The sequence below is a fragment of the Pan troglodytes genome, chromosome 17 (genome assembly GCF_028858775.2).
Source record: "Pan troglodytes isolate AG18354 chromosome 17, NHGRI_mPanTro3-v2.0_pri, whole genome shotgun sequence".
In the NCBI taxonomy this organism is placed as follows: Eukaryota; Metazoa; Chordata; class Mammalia; order Primates; family Hominidae; genus Pan; species Pan troglodytes.
Genome location: NC_072415.2, coordinates 24,582,292 through 24,603,398, shown reverse-complemented (window position 1 = coordinate 24,603,398; position 21,107 = coordinate 24,582,292). Strand labels below are relative to the sequence as shown.

General features: G+C 37.6%; 1 protein-coding gene across 26 annotated transcripts in view; it reads right to left on the bottom strand.

Moving 5' to 3' along the window:
- The window catches only part of L3MBTL4 (L3MBTL histone methyl-lysine binding protein 4), a 470,574-nt gene that overhangs the window by 346,085 nt on the left and 103,382 nt on the right, over positions 1-21,107 (bottom strand). For 22 of the 26 annotated variants that reach the window (XR_010152030.1, XR_010152029.1, XM_063795942.1 and 19 more), the window contains exons 2-4: positions 15,121-15,179; positions 14,677-14,779; positions 5,018-5,072 (exon numbers count right to left, since the gene is read on the bottom strand). Coding sequence is in view for 20 of the 26 variants with exons in the window: in XM_063795942.1 (XP_063652012.1) it covers positions 5,018-5,072; positions 14,677-14,748 (127 nt within the window). In the remaining 6 variants the exon portion in view is untranslated. Of the gene's footprint in view, positions 1-5,017; positions 5,073-14,676; positions 14,780-15,120; positions 15,180-21,107 lie in introns of those variants that run through there. The other 4 variants (XM_063795950.1, XM_054672318.2, XM_063795953.1 and 1 more) reach the window with 2 other exon arrangements.

The following is a 21,107-nucleotide window of genomic DNA, read 5'->3' as shown; positions in this document are numbered from 1 at the left end:
GGAGGGAGGAGTAAGCATGTCTCCAGGACTCTAGTTTGACTGCAGGTTGATGATGGTGCTACAGGATGAGGGATTATAAGAGAAGCAGACTGAACACTGGGGAACAAAAGTGAGTTCGGTTTTAATGTCTAAGTTAATCTTCAAGTGGAAGAAAAATAAGAGCATGAAAGCTTCCATTGATTTGGGAGGTCCTTGGTTCCATCAATTAACACAATATTAGTGATTATCCATGAGGCGCTGGTGAGCTACACAAGAATAGTTTCAGTGCAATGATGATTATAGACACAGATGGTGGGGACATGGTGAGTTGATGGCAGATGAGGAAATACTGTTGCTCTTAAGAAACTTAGATGCTACTGGCGACTTCTGGACATGAGAGAACAAAACAAGAATAAACGGTAGAAGAAACCTACATGCAATGCTAAATACCAAGTGATATTCTGGGCTGTCTTGGGACAGAAAAAGAACACTAGTAGAAAAACTGGTGATATCTGAATGAAGTCTATAGTTTAGTGAATAGTGATGTCAATGTTACTTAGTTCTGACAAATGTTCCATGGTCACCTAAGATATTAATGTTAGGAGAAACTGCATGAAGGGTATGCAGGACTATTTCTACACTATATTTGCAACTTTTCTGTAACCCTAAAATTTTTCCAAAAATAAAAGTTTACTCAGAAATATCTAAGAACAGATATTCCAACAACACTCCCTATTTTACAAATTAAAGTTTTTAGTTCAGGAGTTTCTGAATTTATTTTTAAATAATGTTTGTCTGATTACAACATGATTAAATACTATTTGCAATATAATAATTGGAAAATATAGACAATATACTTTTTATCTAACAACTTAGAGATGATAATTGTTAACATCTTTTCTTACTCTACAGATAAGTGAATTCATTTTAGCCATCATTCAGACCAGTCCCCTGGGGGTCTCTTCCCCTTAATATTTTATCATAAGCTTTTCCTCTTGTGTAATTTAAATTTCTTCAAAGCATTTAAGTGACTACATACTTGTCTACACACAATGTTGTACCTATTTCCTAAGTTGTTGGACATTTGGATTATTAATATTTCCAACTGTCCATTATTTACAAATAGTACCACAATGACTATCATATGCATAAATGGAATGCACATGCTGATATCATTAGGAGAAATGTCAAAAAGTGGACTTGAAGGAAATGTTTACTCAGCACTTTTGATAAATACTGTTGGTATGTCCTCCAAACAACAGAACCTAATTCTACTCCTAGTAGCAGTATGCCAAGACTCAGTCTCCCCCATCCCACCAGCAAGGAGTATGAGCAGTTTTTTTAAATTGTCGTTAATTTGGTAAGTTAAAAAATATCATCACTACTTATAAATTTATATTTATTTGCATTTTAATGAGACTAAATATTTTTATTATATTCATTTTTAGCCACTTTGATTTCTTCTTATCTGAATTACCTGTTTATGCCCTTTGCCTGTTTTTGGACTGAGATCTTGTGTATCTCATTATTTTTTTCTAATTCCTTTATCTATTATTGACCTTTCATTAGCTATAGTTGCGGATAATCTTTGCTAGTTTGTTGTTTCCCTTTTAATCTTGTTTATTATGATGTACTTTAATGTAGAGAGTTTAATTTAGATATGCATACACCTAATTTTCTTTTACAATTTCTTATACTCCTTTTATGTTTATAAAATCCTCACTGCCAGGGCCAGGCGCAGTGGCTCATGCCTGTAATCCCAGCACTTTGGGAGGCCAAGGCGGGTGGATCACCTGAGGTCAGGAGTTTGAGACCAGCCTGGCCGATATGGTGAAACCCCATCTCTACTACAAATACAAAAAATTAGCCAGGCATGGTGGCAGGCACCTGTAATCCCAGTTACTCGGGAGGCTGAGGCAGGAGAATCACTTGAACCCGGGAGGTGGAGGTTGCAGTGAGCCAAGATTGCGCCATTGCACTCCAGACTCAGCAACAAGAGGGAAATTCTGTCCAAAAAAAAAACAAAACAAAACAAACCCTCAATGCCCCAACACTCAACCAAACAAATACTAATACTGTGTTAGTTAAAAAGAGCACTTACACATTTAGAAGGAGAGAAGCCAGTTCACTTGTTCAACTGAATAAATCAGTTGTTTTTATTTTAGATATTCAAATGTAAAGGCATATAGGTCTGGGATTACATGGTGATTGGCAATACTAATTCTAAAATTTAATCACACACAGTCATTAAGAAGTAATACTTACTGAAACAAGCCTTCTCTTAGAGCTATCTTAGTTAAGTTTTTAGAATTACTATGAAGAGTTTATCTCAGAGAGTTTCCAAAAGAATCAAAAACTCAATCTCAGCATGACTATGTCAGGGAAAATCTAGTTCAGCCAGTCTCCAAGAACACAGAGGGGTGTAGTAGACACCATTAATACTTTAATTATTAGCAGTTATTTTTTCCCATCCCATTTCTCATCAAGATTCTAGTTTTCTCTGCCTTTGTGTTAATAGCTACAAAGAAAGAAGAATGTTAATGTAGAAAGAACATAAAGGTAAAGTGAAATGAGCACAGGCTTTAGAACTTGCTAGATGTGGGTTCAAATTCTGGATCCACCACTAACCAGTTAAGTTTACCTCAAATAAGTCAAATGGCCTCTTAAAGCTTCATCAGCTGTAACACGGGCTTCAGTATCAGTCGCACAGACTGGGCACTCAATAAAATGTTTTAACAATGATTTCCAAAGAAACACATGCTTGTTATAAAATCACTACTAAGAATTAAGGTTTATTTTGCAATATAGATATATTTTTTTTATATACAGGGTCTCACTTTGTCCCCCAGGCTGGAGTGCAGTGACAAGATCTTGGCTCACTACAGCCTCGACCTTCTGAGTTCAAGCTATCCTCTTGCCTCAGCCCCACAAGTAGCTGGGACTACAGGTGCACACCACCAGACCCAGCTATTTTTTTTGTATTTGTGGTAGAGATGGGGTTTCACCATGTTGCCAGGGCTGGTCTTGAACTCCCAAGCTCAAGAGATCCACCCGCCTTGGTCTCCCAAAGTGCTAGGATTACGGGCATGAGCCACCACGCCTGACCTATTTTTCAATACAATTTTCTGTTCACATATAAATATGCTATGTGTACATACACAGTTCTGTGTGGGGTTTTTGTTTAGTATTTTCTTTTGTTACTATTTCTAAGACATGAGGTAAGAGACTAAATCTATTTTGTTTTATAAGCATCCTCAATAAAAAACTAAACTATTTTCATAGAGAAAAATCCCCATTATAATGCTAGCACAGTAAGCAATTTGGAAATTAGTTCCTTTGTCTTACTAAAAATGGTAAAAATATAAATTACCTCAAAAAGCCCTCAAATAATCCAATTTGCACGACAACTAGCAGTTCATAGTATCTACATACACAAACCAAATCTCAACCTTTTCCTAAACATTTGTTATGTTCTACAGCTGGGGAAAACAGGAACAATATATTATCAGATTTAAAGAAGAGTCAGCCACGGTGCGAACTTTTGACAATGGACCATTAACTATAAAACAAGTCCAACAATGAAAAAACACAGCAAAAAGTTACTTTCTGTTAAAACTGAAAAGCTTCCAACTGGACCCTCCCAGACTTGTTAAAAACAAGAACAAATAAATAAAACCAAAAAGCTATTTGAGATAAATATATACCTGGATGTAATGAAACTGTAAATACTAAATCAGTAAAAAATGTTAGTTTGAAGGACTGAATATTTTTACATTGTTGGCCTCAGTCTGCTTTTCTTTTTCTAGAGTAAATGTTTCGACCACAGAGTAAGAGAACCTAAAACAATTTACATTAGTGTGAAAATATAGCTGCAGGGGAGATACAACAACATCATAAATCACAACCTCTCTCTGAGAAGAAAAAAATTGTTTTAAAAAACCCCTGCTGTTAGGGCCAGGTACAGTCCAATTCATTTCTAAAATCCCAGTGTTACATAACTGAAGTATATTTTGATCGAGCTGAACATCAAGTTATATAATTATCAAACTACTGCATTCTGTTTTGATTTTTCAGCAAAGAACATGACAGGCCTGGGGAGGCGGCAAGAGAAGAAAAGAAATTTAAAGCACCACCCATTTGTTTAAAATAAAAAAACATAGCTTTTATTTTTAAAATCATTTAGGGAGAAAAATCACAAATTCTCAATATTTCATCCCAAGACTAAGCCATAGAAAATGGACTTTAAAAATCTCAATTCTTATTTGTCATTTTTTTCAAGGTATTTTTAGGTGTTTCCATTATTTAAAAATAAACACAAAAGCTTACTCAACAAAATGTTAAGGTACTTTAAAAGTTAATTAGAGGACCATTATCATATTTATATGCTTCCTTTCCATAGATAATAACACAAATGTTGTTGGACATTCTACTACATTTGATAGAAAATTTAGTAACAGCTGTCTGCTTGTATAGCAATAATCATAAAATATGTGGAATGTATATTTCCAGAAAATCGCATCTTCATCTGTTGGTTTAAATTTAAAGCATCAGAGAATTAGTTGAATATGAAAAGGCTATTATCTAAAACCTATTGATGTATTAATAACCATAATGAGGAGTATTCATTTTAGAGAAAATGCACAATCTCCTCTACAACATGACTTTAATACAATGCAATCATTAGAAGATCAAATCAGTCTGGGAAAAGCTCACACAAAGGATTATTAAAAAACTAAATAGCATCTCTTTATTTTCTTGTTCACAGAGAAAATTTACAAATAAGTTGTTTTATTTAAAGCCTTTTTTAAAGGCAAATAAATGAGATAACAAGAGCTTCAGATGTTTTTGAAGCATATATTTGAAAACCTTAGATGACACTGATAAAGTCTGCAGAAGAGTATGCAATACCCTGCATAAATGGTAGATATTATTATCACATATTTTAATTAATAAACCTAAAACAACTAAGCAATCTAATAAAAATTCACTTAAAATTTGTTCACTGTGAACTACCACTGTAAATATTGGTGATAATTACCGTGACTCAAAGGGGTTGTGCTATCCTTGGGCTTCTTTTCCTCTTCAGCTTGCTCCTAGAATACAGAAAATGGTGTTTAGATGGTATTTCTGGATAATTGTTGGAAACACTGAAAACTAATGTTCCTTTTTGCAGGAAGGAAAGTTATGAAGATCCTTGTCACTGAGGGGGACAACGCACACAATACCCAGAGTCTTCCAGTGGGTGCCCAGGAGGGGTACACATGATCCATTTGGACGTGGAAGGAATCCATTAAAAGTATTGCTTCTGGCTAAAATAAAAGAGACAGGAAGCTTTGATAACAGTTAATATTGAGGTTGACACAGGTACCTTCCCTGAGTGGATCCCTGGGCCTGACAGTCGCACAGGAGTGGCTGACAGAAGAGGCTTGGTCCTCACCGAAGCCAAGCCCTCCATCCTACTTTTGCTTTCAAAGCTTATCTGGGTCTACTACAGTTTGTAAGTACTCAGTTAAAATGCTTTAATTTTAACCAAACTGACCTTCATAGAACGGACAAGCGACTTCAAAAATTCCTGAAAAGAAACCATAAATTGTGTATGATGAACAATACAAGCACACGCAGCAAGCAAGATGGTGCAGCCCCACCCCATGGCGCAAGCAAGGCATGCTCTTCCTGCAACTCTTGAAGGAACATTTACCATTCAACAAAGACTAGGAAAGTGGCTTTCTCTTTTGAAAGACACAATAACAAAGAGCATTTTGAAAGTGGGTATCCAGATATGTGTCTTATTTACGTCATTTTGTGGCCATCAAAATGTATTCCACCTATTAAAAATTCGTGGCCACCCACAGTGGCTCACACCTGTAATCCCAGCACTTTGGGAGGCCAAGGTAGGTGGATCACGAGGAAAGGAGTTCGAAATCAACCTGGCCAACATGGTGAAAATCCGTCTCTACTAAAAATACAAAAAAGAAAAAATAAGCTGGACGTGGTGGCATGTGCCTGAAACCCCAGCTACTCGGGAGGCTGAGGCTGAAGAACTGCTTGAATCTGGGAGGCGGAGGTTGCAGTGAGCCAAGATTGTGCCTCTGCACTCCTGGCTGGGTGGCAGAGTGAGATTCTGTCTCAAAAAAAAAAAAAATTGTAATAATTATGTACTTAAAAATTGGGAACGGAATTTCCCAATTTTAAAATCTTTTAAATGAAGGGTTTCAAGCAGGCTTTGAACTTATTTTTGGAAACATAAATATACAATAGTTTTTGGGGTTTTTTTGTTTGTTTTTGAGATGAAGTCTTGCTCTGTCACCCAGGCTGTAGTTCAGTGGCACAATCTCGGCTCACTGCAACCACCACCTCCCAGGTTCAAGTTATTCTCCTGCCTCAGCCTCCAGCTAGGATTACAGGTGCGCACCACCACACTCGGCTAATTTTTGTATTTTTAGTAGTGATGGGGTTTCACTATATTGGCCAGGCTGGTCTCAAACTCCTGACCTCAAGTGATCTGCCCACCTCGGCCTCCCAAAGTGCTGGGATTACAGGCATGCACCACTGCACCTGGCCAATATGTAATAGTTTTCATTATTTCCAAGAACAACTAATTATCATCAGAGAATGTGAAAATTTAGCAGCTGATTTATACAAAAACTGTTGCTGAAAAATGAGTGTTATGAATTAGTAAGTTTGATCAAAAAATATTTCTTCAATTTATTCTTATATAGTTTTGGGATAGATCTTTTTAAGTTATGGCTAGTGTGGCTGTCAGTCCCAGTCTGCATGGGGCAGACCTGTTCATAGCACTTTGAAAAGCCCCACATCTGGGGAAACTCCTGAGTCCTAGGCAAATGAGGAGGCTTGGTCACCCTAGCTTTGACAACCATAAAAACCAAATCTAAAAAATAGACTGCACATTTGGAAGGCTGAGGCGGGAGGATCACCTGAGGTCAGGAGTTCGAGATCAGCCTGGCCAACATACTGAAACCCTGTCTCTACTATAAATACCAAAAATTAGCCGGGCATAGTGGCGGGCACCTGTAATCCCAGCTACTCAGGAGGCTGAGACAGGAGAATCTCTTGAACCCGGAAGGCGGAGGTTGCAGCGAGCTGAGATCACGCCATTGCACTCCAGCGTGGGCAACAAGAGCTAAACTCCATCTCAAAAACAAAAAACAAAAAAAAAAAAGACTGCACATAGTGGTATCACAAAGCTCTAAACCAGGTTTTCAAAAATGAATCATGTATACTAATATTTTAATGAAAGCAAACTAGTTTTTAACTGATGAAATAAATACTATTAATTTCATTTTCCTACCTTTTTTTAGTTCCTTTTTCAATTCTATGGTTTTAAGGTATAAAAGATAATTTGTATAGTAACAAAACGTATCAGCGTCTTAATTGTCTTTCATCCCCAAAACATAGTCTGGTACCTAGTCTAGGTCGACAAATATTTGATGCATGAAGGCAAGAATGAAAGGTTCAAGAAGAGTGCTTTTCTGCCTGGCAGATTTCACATCCAAAGTTATCATGGATGTCTTCGTGCAATTAACAAAGTAGCATTCTGCTAAAATGTACTATAAGCCAATGCTTCTTAACATGCATTTGAATCATCTGGGAATCTTACTAAAATGCAGAGCTTGATTCAGTGGCTCTAGGGTAGAGCCTTAGATTACAAATTCCAACAAGCTCCCAGCAGATGCTACTGCCAAAAGTATACGGCCCTCACTGTGAGTGGCAAAGCCACCACCTTTTAGCAGGGCATGCAGTGGGAGTGGAAACAGTCATGCAATCATATCTACCCTGTTCTACTGCAAGTGAGATGATGAACTCCTGCCTTGGGTCTAATTTTCCATGGTAGCACTTTACCCCAGTTCCACCCCTGTTCATTCACTCAATACACAGGAAATTTACATATGTAATTCAAAACAAAGAGACTCCCTTCTACTGCAAAACCTAAAACAGTAAAAAGAAACAGCATTCGAGAGTTGATTATGTTCACACTACAGCTACTGAAGCATTTTTATAATCACTGTGTCATTCAAAAATAAAAAGAAATATATAATATGCTATCTGTCGCTCAGTGAGTGTTTGGTTCACACTTCTGTATTTGCTACTGAAATTCTGCCTAGAAAGAAAAAATATTCCACACAAAAACAACATTACCTCTCACTTTGGATTTAAATTGCCTAAGCTTCCAACATCTGTATGTTCTTTAGGTGGATCAAGGTTATAGACAGGTAAACATACACATATACACATGAAAGATTATATTGTGTATATCAGAATAAACATATATATCTATTAACATACTGACCTATGTTTAAACAATTTTGCAAATGGAAAAGTATTTAGTATCATATGGTAGAGCAGGGAAAATGCTGAATTTAGGGCTAGGTGACCTAAGGTCAAATCTCAACCCACCACTAAAAGCTATTTAACTTTGAACAAATGACCTACATTCTCTAGACCTGATTTTTCTCATCTGTTAAAATAAAGAAATTGGACTAAATGTTCTCCAAAGTTCCTGCTAGCTTTAACATTCTTTCTTCTGTCTAGCTAATTAATTATTTCATAAAGGTAATAAATCTACACTGCTATTAATGAACAGAGAGTGAATTTTAAAAAACAAAAGAAAAAATTAGCGCTTTATCTTATCCTTGCAGACAGACCACTAAAGGAAATCAATACAAATTGCGAAAAATAAAACCATTACTGCGATTTCTCAGGTTTCAAACTTTAATTCTGAAAACTGAAAATAAAGTTCCAGAAAAAAATAGTGTTCTGAAAAACAGGGAGATAATGGTTTAAGGAACATAAAATAAGTCTTTGCTATGGTACATTTCCACTCACCAGGTTAAAATCCATCATTTTGGAAGACAGGATTATGAAGTGGGAAAATAACCAAAAAGGCTTAATGTTCTGTTCCCTCCTGCTGGCACTGGATGCATCACATGCTTTTACTACAAGGCACAGTGACGTTTTCTAATTAATTAGTGTCTACGTTTCTCTGTCTATGAATTCCAATCAAGGGAACAAAACAAAGGATTTTCAGCTACTGATTTGTGGTTGGCAATTTTGATTCATCACCTTGGAACTGCCAGATAATACCCCTTTGCTCTCCTTTGCTGTCAGACCAAAGACTCCTGAACACTCAAGGATTTTTGAGAACCCTGCTGTTCTTGTTCCATAAGAACCTGCTATCTGTGCCCCAGAGGGTGATACACATTGGTTTCATGGACTGTAGAAAACAGTGAAATCCTATTTAATAACCCCAGTGACAAACTGCTATTTGAATTTCACCTGCTAGTTCAAGTCCACTTTTCAACTTCTTTTTTGCTCTGATCCAATGTGGGATATAAACTGAAGATAAATAGAATTTGCCTATTGGATAAAAGTAAAGAAATTTGTGGGACTTTTCTCCATCACTCTACTGGAATTCAGACACACTCAGGGAGAATGAAATACTTCCATTTTGTTCAAATACTTGATAATATAGCTACAGTCTCCAAATGAAATATCTCTAAAGTGTTTGCTAAGACACATACAAAAAACAAAAAGCAAAAAATATAACAAAGCCTTATAAATACATGAATTTTACTGACTGTTGTAAACTGGCATCAGTCTTCTATGAGGCAACAAAATGTAAAGAATTAACTATTACTTAAAAATAGAAACCAAAATAAACTCACCCCAAACATTTTCTCAGTATCTATTTAAGGATATTACAGAAAGATTGCATTACCCTCTGCAAAAGTTGAGTTCAACCATGGCCTTTGATGTCATTCTTTAAAGGCCAGTGGCCACCATCTCAAGTACAACTTTCTCTGCTTGGCCATCAAGCCTCACCAAGTGTGACCAGCCAGACCTACCCCAGTCACCCTGCAATCTAATTGCACAGCAAACCTTATACTTACTGAAATGGAAAGACCCATAAAGTTCTTGCAATCTAAGACTGTTGTTCTACAGACAAAGAAGCTGAGCCCAGCCCAGTGAAGTGACTTGTCTTTTGCCACACAGCTAATAAGCAGCACAGTTAAAGAATAAAACCTGAATCTCCTGACCCATGCCCCAACCCCATCCAATGCTCACCTACTATACTGCCAATAGCAACATCTGCTTGAATCAGATAAGTCATTAAGGTCCAGCCATATATCACACACGTCACCTTCTCTTCCAACCCCATACCTTTGCTCATGCTGCCTCCTTAAGGGGCCCAGATAATTCCCACTCTTACCCCTCAACTTTCTTACCTCTCAAGGTTAGAGAGCATCTAGATGTTAATATATTAAAAAGTTATATGGCCAGACACGGTGGCTCACGCCTGTATTCCCAGCACTTTGGGAGGCCGAGGCAGGCGGATCACAAGGTCAAGAGACTGAGACCATGCTGGCCAACATGGTGAAACCCCATTTCTATTAAAAATACAAAAAAAAAAATGAGCTGAACATAGTGGTGCGCACCTGTAGTCCCAGCTACTCGGGAGGCTGAAGCAAGAGAATCGCTTGAACCTGGGAGACGGAAATTGCAGTGAGCCGAGATTGCACCACTGCACTCCAGCCTGGTGACAGAGCAAGACTCCGTCTCAAAAAAAAAAAAAAAAAAAAAGTTATATTCTCTCCAATTAGATTTACCAGGTTGGATTTATAAGCTGTTTGTTACAACAGAATAACAATGCATTCAAGGTAAATATCTTAGATATTCTTCATCCTTCAAGGTCAGACTCAAGCTCCCGATGACTCTACCTTTCTCTGAAGGGTGACCATACCTTAGAGCACAAATGGGCTACATATGTACTTAGTTGTTTTCCATCACTCTACATAAGTTAGTTTTCCTTTATTCAGCAATAGTCTAAGATCCTTTTGAGAATGAAAAATGTCTCATATTTCTATCTCTCAAAGTTCATAACTCACTATTTAGATAAAGATCCATTGATGTTAAGAGGTTCACAGGGAGAGGGAGAATGGGAATTAACATTTTTTCAGTATCAAATATTTTATATACACGGAGATCATATATTTCATTTTTGTATATTCATTTTGTATATTCAAACAAAATTTCCTTTTTCTTTTGTGAAACTTGCATTTTTATGTAGGAAATTTGAAATTTCACAGCCTGTATATTATTTTGGGGTTTTGTGCCCAGAACGCTCACATACACACTAGACATCAATGAAATCACCCTGAAAAAAAACAGACTTCATTTCCCCAGTCACCATGTGCCTACTTTGCTAGTCAGTTCTAAAGCAAGCTGGTGAGCAGAAAAATCTAGCAAAGGGCACCAAAAATGACACTTAACTTTGTGTTGGAAGTTGTGAAAAGACAAAATACGTCAAGGAGTCTAAAGGGACAGAGAAAAACCCTCTTCAAGTCTGCAGCAGCACTACAGGGACCAGATCATAAACAGAGGTTTACCCATACGGTAGAAGCAAAGATGTAAAACATATAACAAATCCCAAGGAAAAGAGGCACTCTCTCAGATGCTGTTAGGGAGAGGATAAACTAGGGTGATCTCTTTGGAGGATGATACCTAGTGGTTTATCAAAATTTACGAGCATACCCTTTTGTACAATAATTTCACTGCAGTGATAGTACCTATGAATGAACTGCAAAAGTATTCACATATAAAAAGGATATATGAATAAGAACATTGGATATAACATTGTGTATAACCACAAAAATTAAAATAATGTAAATGTTCACAGTAGGGCACTGTTAAAATAAATTATGGTACATTCATAAAATGAAATACTATGCAACACTGAAAAGAATAAGACCTGTATCTCCAAGACATTCATAATTAAGTGCAAAAAAAGCAAGAAGCAGAACAACGAGCAGAATGTGCGCCCATTTGGGATGTGTGTATGTATGTGTATATGTGCATAAAAGGTTTGGAATTTTTAGCTGTCTTTTTTTTTCCTATGTAGACATACGAGAAACTGTACACAGTGGTCACACGGTTAGGAAAATATTTAGGGGTTTAGTGTATGTGTGAGGGGATACGGCGGATAATTTAATTCTTACTTTACTGCCTGTCTGTACTGTTTTATTTTTTAACCATATGCCTAGGTTCTGAAAAGCATAAGAAAATGTTTTTTACATTCTATCTAGAAATACATAGAAAATATTAGTCTAGAAAGACATTCACTGACAGATATTAATATTATCATCTAAAATTATTAGATATCCAAGGTATGAAATTACTCTCTCAGAAGAAAATGTTCCGAAACACCCAACTGTGCATTTGCTTGATGTTTTATGTGCATGATCTGCCAATGGGATGTTATTTAGTTGACTAGAAACGTCGCTTGTAAACCAGAAGGGTAATACACAAAATAAAGGATGTTACCAATATTTCAAGGAGTCTAGCAAAATTGAAGCATGACTCAACCCTTCTTTCCACAGTGAATGCAGCCCCAGGTGTGAATACAGCCTACTGTATTAAACTGTTAAATCTGACTAATGAAAATGAACATTGTTACTGGCAATGAGCCCCAAACTGACAGTGCAACGTGGACTAAATGTGCATCTTTTCAATTATGTGTGAACATGCTTTAAAATAATATGTCCCAAACATCTCAAAAGGTAAACTAAGAATATGGCCCTTTAAAATATTATTTTGTTACTAATGATTGAAAAAATTCATTTGCATGGAGATGTCATTAAGCACCAGGAACATCATTTAACAGATATTTTTGAAAATCTAGCTATGCAAGCCCTGCACTAAAAGCATATCTAAGTGTTAAGCACTTCTGGAGTCCAATAAAGGGAAAGTCCCAATGTGGGGTAGAAATAATGGTAAACACATCAGGATTAAGTTAGAAACTGAGTTGGTCTTTAAGAGGAAATTGGGATTTGTGCTAATGCAGAAGAGGCAAACGGTTAAATACTCAGATTGTAGAGTAAGATAACCGAGTACTAAGATAGGGGGGTAACAATCTCAGCAGCTTAAAGAGAAATGATACTGACAATTAATATAAAATACGTGTGGACGGGGGAAGGTGGTCTCAAATGTTAAACAAAAAAATTTAAGAAAAATATTGATTAACTGTAACATGCTTAGCAGGTAAGATGCATCTAGCCACTTCCCTAGGACAATGGTTCTCAAACATGAGTGGGCATCAGAATCACCTGGATTGTTAAAACAGATTGCTGGGCCCCACCCCTAGAGTAGCTGATTCAGAAGATCTGGACTAGGGCCCAGGAATCTGCATTTCTAACAAACCTCCAGATGATGCTGATGCTGCTGGTCCAGGGACCACATGTGGAGAAGTACCCAGAATAACTCTGAACACATCAAATCCTGAGTCTCCTCATGCTCTGATTCCTCAGAGGACACGACACAGCAGAACACAAAGAATGACATCTTCCCCTAAGCCAAGACAGATGCAGGCCTGCCCAAGTCTGGTCCAAGACACCTCTTAAATAGAAAGTTCTTCCCTTATACATTTAGAGCTCTAAACTCTCCTGGAACCGATCTAAGAAAAGCAACCAATCTGGACCCAGGGAACTGGCCCCTGGCCCAATGTTAATCACCCCATTGCCCAGTGAGGCTAATCCTGAAGGAATGGCTCTAGAGCTTGGCACAGACCTATTCTGAACACCTTGAAACCAACCTCAAACCAGATCATTCTTTGAGATGTCTCATTTAATGTCTGGAGTTCATCAAACCACACCTAACCTGGAACTGAACCAAAAGAAAATGTATTACACGATGTCACTTCAGCAACTGCAATGTGTAAATGTATAACCACAAACCACATGAAGACCCCAAAATCCACATCCAAATACATGCTAAGAACCAATGAAGGGTCACAGATGAGAATGCTGTAATGGCCCACCGTCCCCAAAAATAATCACCATGGAGGTCTTCTGGTCATTCTGCTAACTTTTAAATTTGCAGGAATACATAAAGCTGTCATAAGGAAACAGAACAGGCATGGTGACTACAGGCATAGTGAACATTATACCTTCTAAGTGTCTAGATGTTGCTGTGAAAGTATGTTTTTAGATATGATTAACATTCAAATCAGCAGGCTTCGATCAAAGTAGATCACTCTGTAATGAGGGTGGGTCTCATTTAATCAGTTGAAGGCCTTAAGAGAAAAAACAGGTCCCCCAAGGAAGAAGGAATTCTGCCTGCAGACTGACCTGGACTCAAGACTGCAGCACCAACTCCTCCCTGGGCCTCCTGCCTGCCAGGCTGCCCTGCATATTTCAGACGTGTCAGCCCCCACAACCTGCCTCAATCAATTCCTCTTTTTAAGATAAGTCTCTCTCTCTCTCACCCTCTCTCTCGCTTGCTAGCTCTCTCTCGCTCTGTGTGTGTGTGTACACAAACACAAAAATATCACACACATATACACATACGGTCATCCTAGGGGGTCCTCTTTCTCTGGAGAACCCTAATGTAACCCCATGCAGTTTACAGCCTCTGTTCTCTTACTTGAGAATGATTGATTACCTCCATCTTTGTAAAAGAAAAGGTCTCCTTTCACCTTTAAAGTTAAGATCACCTTTTAAAATATATATCAGACTTTAAGAACACTTATATTCTATACCACTACACATAAAACTCAAGCAGAAGCCACATCGTTTCAAGTGACTGAAAAGCCCCTGAGTGTGGTTATGTGAACTCTACTATTCCATGGTGCATTTTGGTAGTGATCACACACTGTGAGGAAGGGTCCAGGGATGGACATCTTACCAAGCGTCCATCCTGATCCAAACGCTCTTTGGAATCCATATTAAGCTTCCTTTTCCTGTTGGGCTGTTTCATTGCCACCCCCGCACTCCTTGGCAGTGGTTTTCTGTAAAACAGGGTTACATAAGAAGTTGGGGATGGGGGTGTGACCCCTTCAGAATTACAGAAGCAAACAAGAAAATGCTTTCAATTATACTTCTCATAATTGGTTACTATAAATAACCTGATAAGTTGACAAAAATTTTGCAATTGGTTTTATAGTACTTAATATAATAATAAGACAAGGGGGAGGGCAATGCGTTTACTACCTCATCTAGAATTTATATCATGGGGAAAATAGATATTATTGCTTTTGGTCTTATCTGGGATAAAATGTTTGCTTTTTTGCTTAGCTGACCTAACCAATTAGGATTCACTGCAATCAGCCTGCACAGCTTCTGTACTCACATGGTCTGACACGTATTCTTGGTAAGAGGTCTTAGTCATACAAGGCATAGCATAGCAATCTGAAACAGAAAATAAGAAAAAATTTCACCAATCCAATTCATCATGATCATTCTTCTGTATATTCATAAACAGTGGTAGACATTCTTTGAAAAGTTATTTGAAATGAGATTTTTTACAGGGCAGGCCAACCGTTTTGGAGAACCAACCACCAATACCAAACGAGTTCCGCCGGAGCTATAATTCAGAAGTCATTCACTTTGAAATAATGTTAACAATTGAAATATAATTTTTTAAAACTTTTAATAGCCCTAAATCATCTATAGTCCCCAGTGCTTTACGATGATATATCCAACTTCTTCACTGATATTTCCACCTGAACAATGACACTCCAAATATGGTAAATGTAACATATTTGCAACTGAGCTCATCTCCCTCCACACTGCCTCCCAGTTCTAGGCTCTCCTCCTCTTTGCACTGATAACTGGCCACCCATTTGCCCAGAGCTTCCTCTTAGAGTTGTTCAGACTGTACACCACCCAAGAGCACCAAGCCAAGGGGCAAGTGGAGGCTGAAATCCACCATGGGCTCTACACCCACGGTTCACCTGCCACTGGCCTGCATCATCCCAGGAGAAAATGCATCTTTTTCTCATTCAAACAATACTACTTCTAGGCTAATGTCTGAGCCAGAGAACTAGGAGTTGCCATCATTTCATCCTTTATATCACACCGTACATATTGTCATCAGGTTTTGTTGATTTTTAATTTACTAAACATTTATTGAATTTACCTTCTTCCTCTACTCCTATTAACTCTGATCATTCCAATTTTATGTTGCAGTCAATCCAAAAGTCTTAAAGTTCTTTGCAAAGCAAGGTTCCTGCTGCTTCTCCACTCCATACTTCTGCTGGTCCCTCAACCTCTGAACACCTTCCCCATTGCCTGCCCTCCCTTTTTCAACTTATCTAATTTGAACTCGTCCTTTCTGACCCCACTAAAAGAGACTTCACAGCCTTCAGAAAGGTCTTCCTTGCCTACCTCCTGCTCCAAGTAAACCAAGTGTGTCTTTTCTACATTGCATTTCTTGTGCATACCTTTATTGTAGTTTTTGTTTGCAGATATGCCTCCCTTTATGAGGCTGTAAGCATCCCGACGACAAGGACTGTGAATTACTGATCCTTATTTTCCACTGTCTAGATATTACCTGGCTCACAGAAGTCTCTCAATATGCGTTTATTGACTCCAACTACATAAACATGTCTCTCTGAATTACAGAGAAGCCTCAAGCCCTTAAATCCAGTGAATATTAGTTCTTGATCCATACATTATCCTTTAGAATGCTGTATGACTAGAGTGAGCACTGTTTTCAAAGTTAATTCCTTTCCCTTTTTCTTTAATATACAAAACAAAAAATAAACAAAAAAACACTTCCTTTCCACATATCCTTTTGCTTCTAGTCAGATGATATTTATGTCCTTAAGACAGGCACTTATGTACTAAATTCAATAACATTACATTCATTTTGTAGAATGTAAATACAATGTTTCATGCCTAGCTTCTGGTAACACTCTGAACATCTATGCAAATGAACAGCATAGACTTGATGCTTGTAGCGAAGTATTATTGCACAAGACACAAGCACTGCCAAAGCTGGCCTGACTTTCACGACAAATAATACCCCATGACTTGTCAAACTGAAATCATCTGGCTACTGGCATTTTTCTCCTCACCATCAAAAATGATCTGCCTTGATAATCCCTGCAATTATCTCAATAACCTTGATTTGTTTAAAACAGCAAGAAAGCCTGAATTCACATTATTTTATATCAGGAAAAAAAATGAAAGTTTTTACACTGAGGAGAAATTTCAACATACAATTTGGTAATAAGGAATTTCCTCTGAATTTAGAAATAATAAAGCAAAAATATAAAAGTCACCAAACAATCCATGTAAGATTTTGCTGCCAGACAAAAAAGGAATCAAATACAAGAGACCATTAAATACATAGGAGATGAATGTTATACAGATGGATGGCAGATGATAGATAGATAGATAGATAGATAGATAGATAGATAGATAGATAGACAGATAGTCCAACACACAGAAAAACAGACTTAAAGAGAGGTTTTGTATAATCCTTTATAATGTCAATGCAAAGAGCATATTCTACTCAACCGAATAGGACATTTCTTTTGAAATAAACCTAACTTGATGTCCTTGGCATGGTATCAAAATACATGGATTACTCTGACTGTCCATGATATATGGCCTACTCCCAGGAAGCCCCAAATGTCACATCAGCCACATGTCTCCTTGTTGAGCTTTGAAAAAATATATAAAGTTTTTAGAGTTAAAAAAAGAATAATGTCAAATTATAAAACACATCAAAGAAACACATTATCCAGGGAAAGTAAAGGTATATACCAACTAGACTGAGCTGTGCCCGGTGTCCCCTGGCTTTGTGACAATGCCCGAGCACCACCTACCACAGACAACGTGATGTTCAGTGATTTTAATTAGAGAAGCTTCTAAACAGTGTTTTAGATTTAAAAAACAACATAGATAACTACATATAAATGATTTGTATTTCTGTATAAAAATTGAAAATAGTGTACTAATTTTTCAATTTAATCCTCTAAATGAGTTTAATTTCCCTTCATAGTAGAATTATCTGTCTGCATGTTGCCAAATACTAAGGAGATAAATTAGATTGATACTTAGAAAGCATCTGAATACTTCAAATTGAAGGAGTCTATAAATAACTAAAATAATTCACTGTCTGTCTATGTCAAGGTGCTATTTGGTAATTCTTTCAAAAACATTTTAATGATCATCTATTAACCACCAATATAGTCACAAGTACCTTGAGGAATATGAAGCTGATTAATCACACACCCGCTAAAGGGAGATAAGTATAGCAGCCACATGTCCTGGATAACCCAAGGTACGTCTGTCTTCTGCCACTCATCCTAGCATAAGATTAACCGCACTGCTTTCACTCCCCAAAATATCCCAGTTTAAACAATAAATCATATTGGTACCATATAGGTAAGAAATATACATAAATGAATAAGAAACGTAATACATGCCATTAAAAAATTACAGAGTGGCCTGGGTGTTCACAGGAGGGACACTATGTCTAACGACATGCACAGTGAAAGAACATTTCTGCTGGTTCTAGGACACTGCACAGATCTTAAATGAATTTATCACCAAAATATCGAATACAAATTTCTTATCACTGAACTGATTTCCCACTATTTCAAAGATACTGCCAGCCTAGAATTTATTCATCCAGTTGATACTCGATGTTAATAATTCATAATGTTTGAATAAATTAATGATTACAAATGAATGCATTTTGATAACTTATGCATGAATAATTGATCCTTCTTAATTGTATTAATAGTAGCTAACATTACTTGAGTACTCATGTACCAGGCATAGCTATCAGTCCTCTACATATACACTTTCAATTAATACTTATGACAGCCCAACAATATGTGTACCACTGTCACCCTCATTTCACAGAAGAGGAAACACCAAGGGGTTAAGTAACTTGTCCAAGGTTATACAACAGACAAGTAACCAGACAGTACAATTCTGGGGTCCCTCTTTGAACACCATACTATGCTGTAGCTTTTTTAACTATATTGTAAGTTTAGTTATCTGAAACTTAACCACTCAGTACACTAGCCAAATCCTTGCCACACACAATGATTTAAGTCAGAAACTGACACCAAACTTCCTGTGGGAACCACTCGCCCTCATGTGGAGCCTGTCTGCATAGTGGCTTCATATTGTCACTTTCCTTATGTCATGGCAGCCACCTACTCTCATTTTTTAAAAAAATTTGCCTTTATTACCTATTTTGGAATCTTAAAATATTAATAGTTAATTATGTATTAATTCTGCACCCATAAGTCTTACATAATACTTTATGAGAATAGCACAATAAGTCCCAAGATTCAGGGTCCAAAGGGTATCACAGAGGTTGTCTGCAACTCAGAATTTTCTAAACAGTTACATTACTCTCACTGAGTCAATGTCACTCCCTTGCCACCCCCATCAGAGCTAGTGCTGATGCCTACTGCTAGGAGACATAAGGACAGGTCACATCACTGGACCCCTTGCAGATAATCTTCAGCAACAGCCTGAAATGTGGCAGCCCTATGGGGTGGCTACACCCAGAGGAATAGCAGTGTTCACAGTGGTCTGGCTCTCAGGGACACCAACTCCTAGGGGAAGGGGAAGTGCACCACATCAAGGGAACACCCCATAGGACAAAAAAGTCTGGATACCAGGCCTTGAGTCCCAGAACATTCTGCTCACGGGAAGTTTCTTTCAGCAGAGGCATTAGTGCAATGCTGGTGCTCATGAAGGGTCTTGGAGAAGGGGACTTCTTTTCTCTCTTATCCATTACTGCAAACACAGCTGGGGCTTCTCCCACAAGAGCTTGATATGGGTGTATCTACAGACAGCCTTTCTGGAACACTTTAGGGTGACAGCATCCTCACATTAGGAGTGCCCTCCAGATTCAGGCTTGCACAAGAGGTGGTCACAACTCCTCTCTACTTGGAACATCAACATTCCTAGACATGAAAACAGGTGCCTGTCTGATATGAATAGCTGGAACATTGGGTCAGGAGTGCATCTGGGAGTTGGATCACTTTCCTGCTGGCCTGGCAGAAGAAGTAAGGTGGCTCCCACCCTTCCCCCTGATGAGACCTCAGTGTTTTTCACTGAAAGGTCCCCCAGCCACCTCTGTCAGGGCTGGGACATCTGCCCACTATTGGGTGCTGCATTTACCCACCTGCTTTAGCCACAACCAGTTTCTACCCAGGGATACTTCCCATACTGGCCTGAAGCTTTAACTATTCAACCCAGTAAATAAATAAAATACTGGGACAAAATAAATAAATAAATAAATAAATGCACACTGTGGGGAAACAAGATAAGCTTCGAGAGATCTCTGCCATTCCAACCCCATAGGAGATGCTGAACTTGTTCACACACTGAGCACATTGTTACTACAACAGGCGTCTGGGAAAGCCACAATACAAAGATTCACTATAACCAAGGAACCCATACAAATTACTCAGTACTAAAAGCACTAAGAGCCAAATTAGGCTATAATAAACTATAAACATGTAAGTCGCATCCTTCTGAAATACCAGATAAAAAATTCAAAAGGTTGATTACTAAGCTACTCAAGCAGATACCAGAGAAAGGTGAAAACTAACATAAAGAAATGAAAAAAGAATTCAAGATATAAATGAAAAATGTTATAAAGAGATACATATTTTAAAGAAAAACCAATCAGAACATCTGGAAATGAAAGACACACTTAGGGAGTTTAAAAATGCAGTGGAAATTTTAACAATAGACCTGACCAAGTAGAATAAAAAATTTCAGAGCTCGAAGATAAGGCTTTTGTTCACCCAATCAAACAAAAATTTAAAAAATAAATCAAAAGGAATGAACAAACTCTCCAAGGAATTTGGGATTATGTAAAAGGTCCAATCCTAAAAATAACTGGTGTTCCTGAGGAAGAAGAGAAAACAAAATGTTTAGAAAAATTACTTGATGGAATAATAGAGGAATACATCCCTGGTCTTGCTAGAGATTTAGATGTCCAAACACAAGAAGCTCAAAAATTCCTGGGAGACTCACTGCAAAAAGGACATCACCAAGGTATATAGTCATCAAGCTATCTAAAGTCAACATGAAGGAAAGAATTCTAAGAGCAGTGAGACAAAATGCAATAGGTAACATATAAAGAAAAATCTATCAAACTAACAGAAGTCTTCTTAGCAGAAATCTTAAAAGCCAGAAGGAATTGGGCTTTTATTTTTAGCCTCTTTAAACAGAATAACTGAGAGCCAAGAATTCTGTATCCAGCAAAACTAAGTTTCAAAATGAAGGAGAAATAAAGTCATTTTCAGACAAACAAATGCCAAGGGAATTTGTCAGTACCCCAGACCAGCC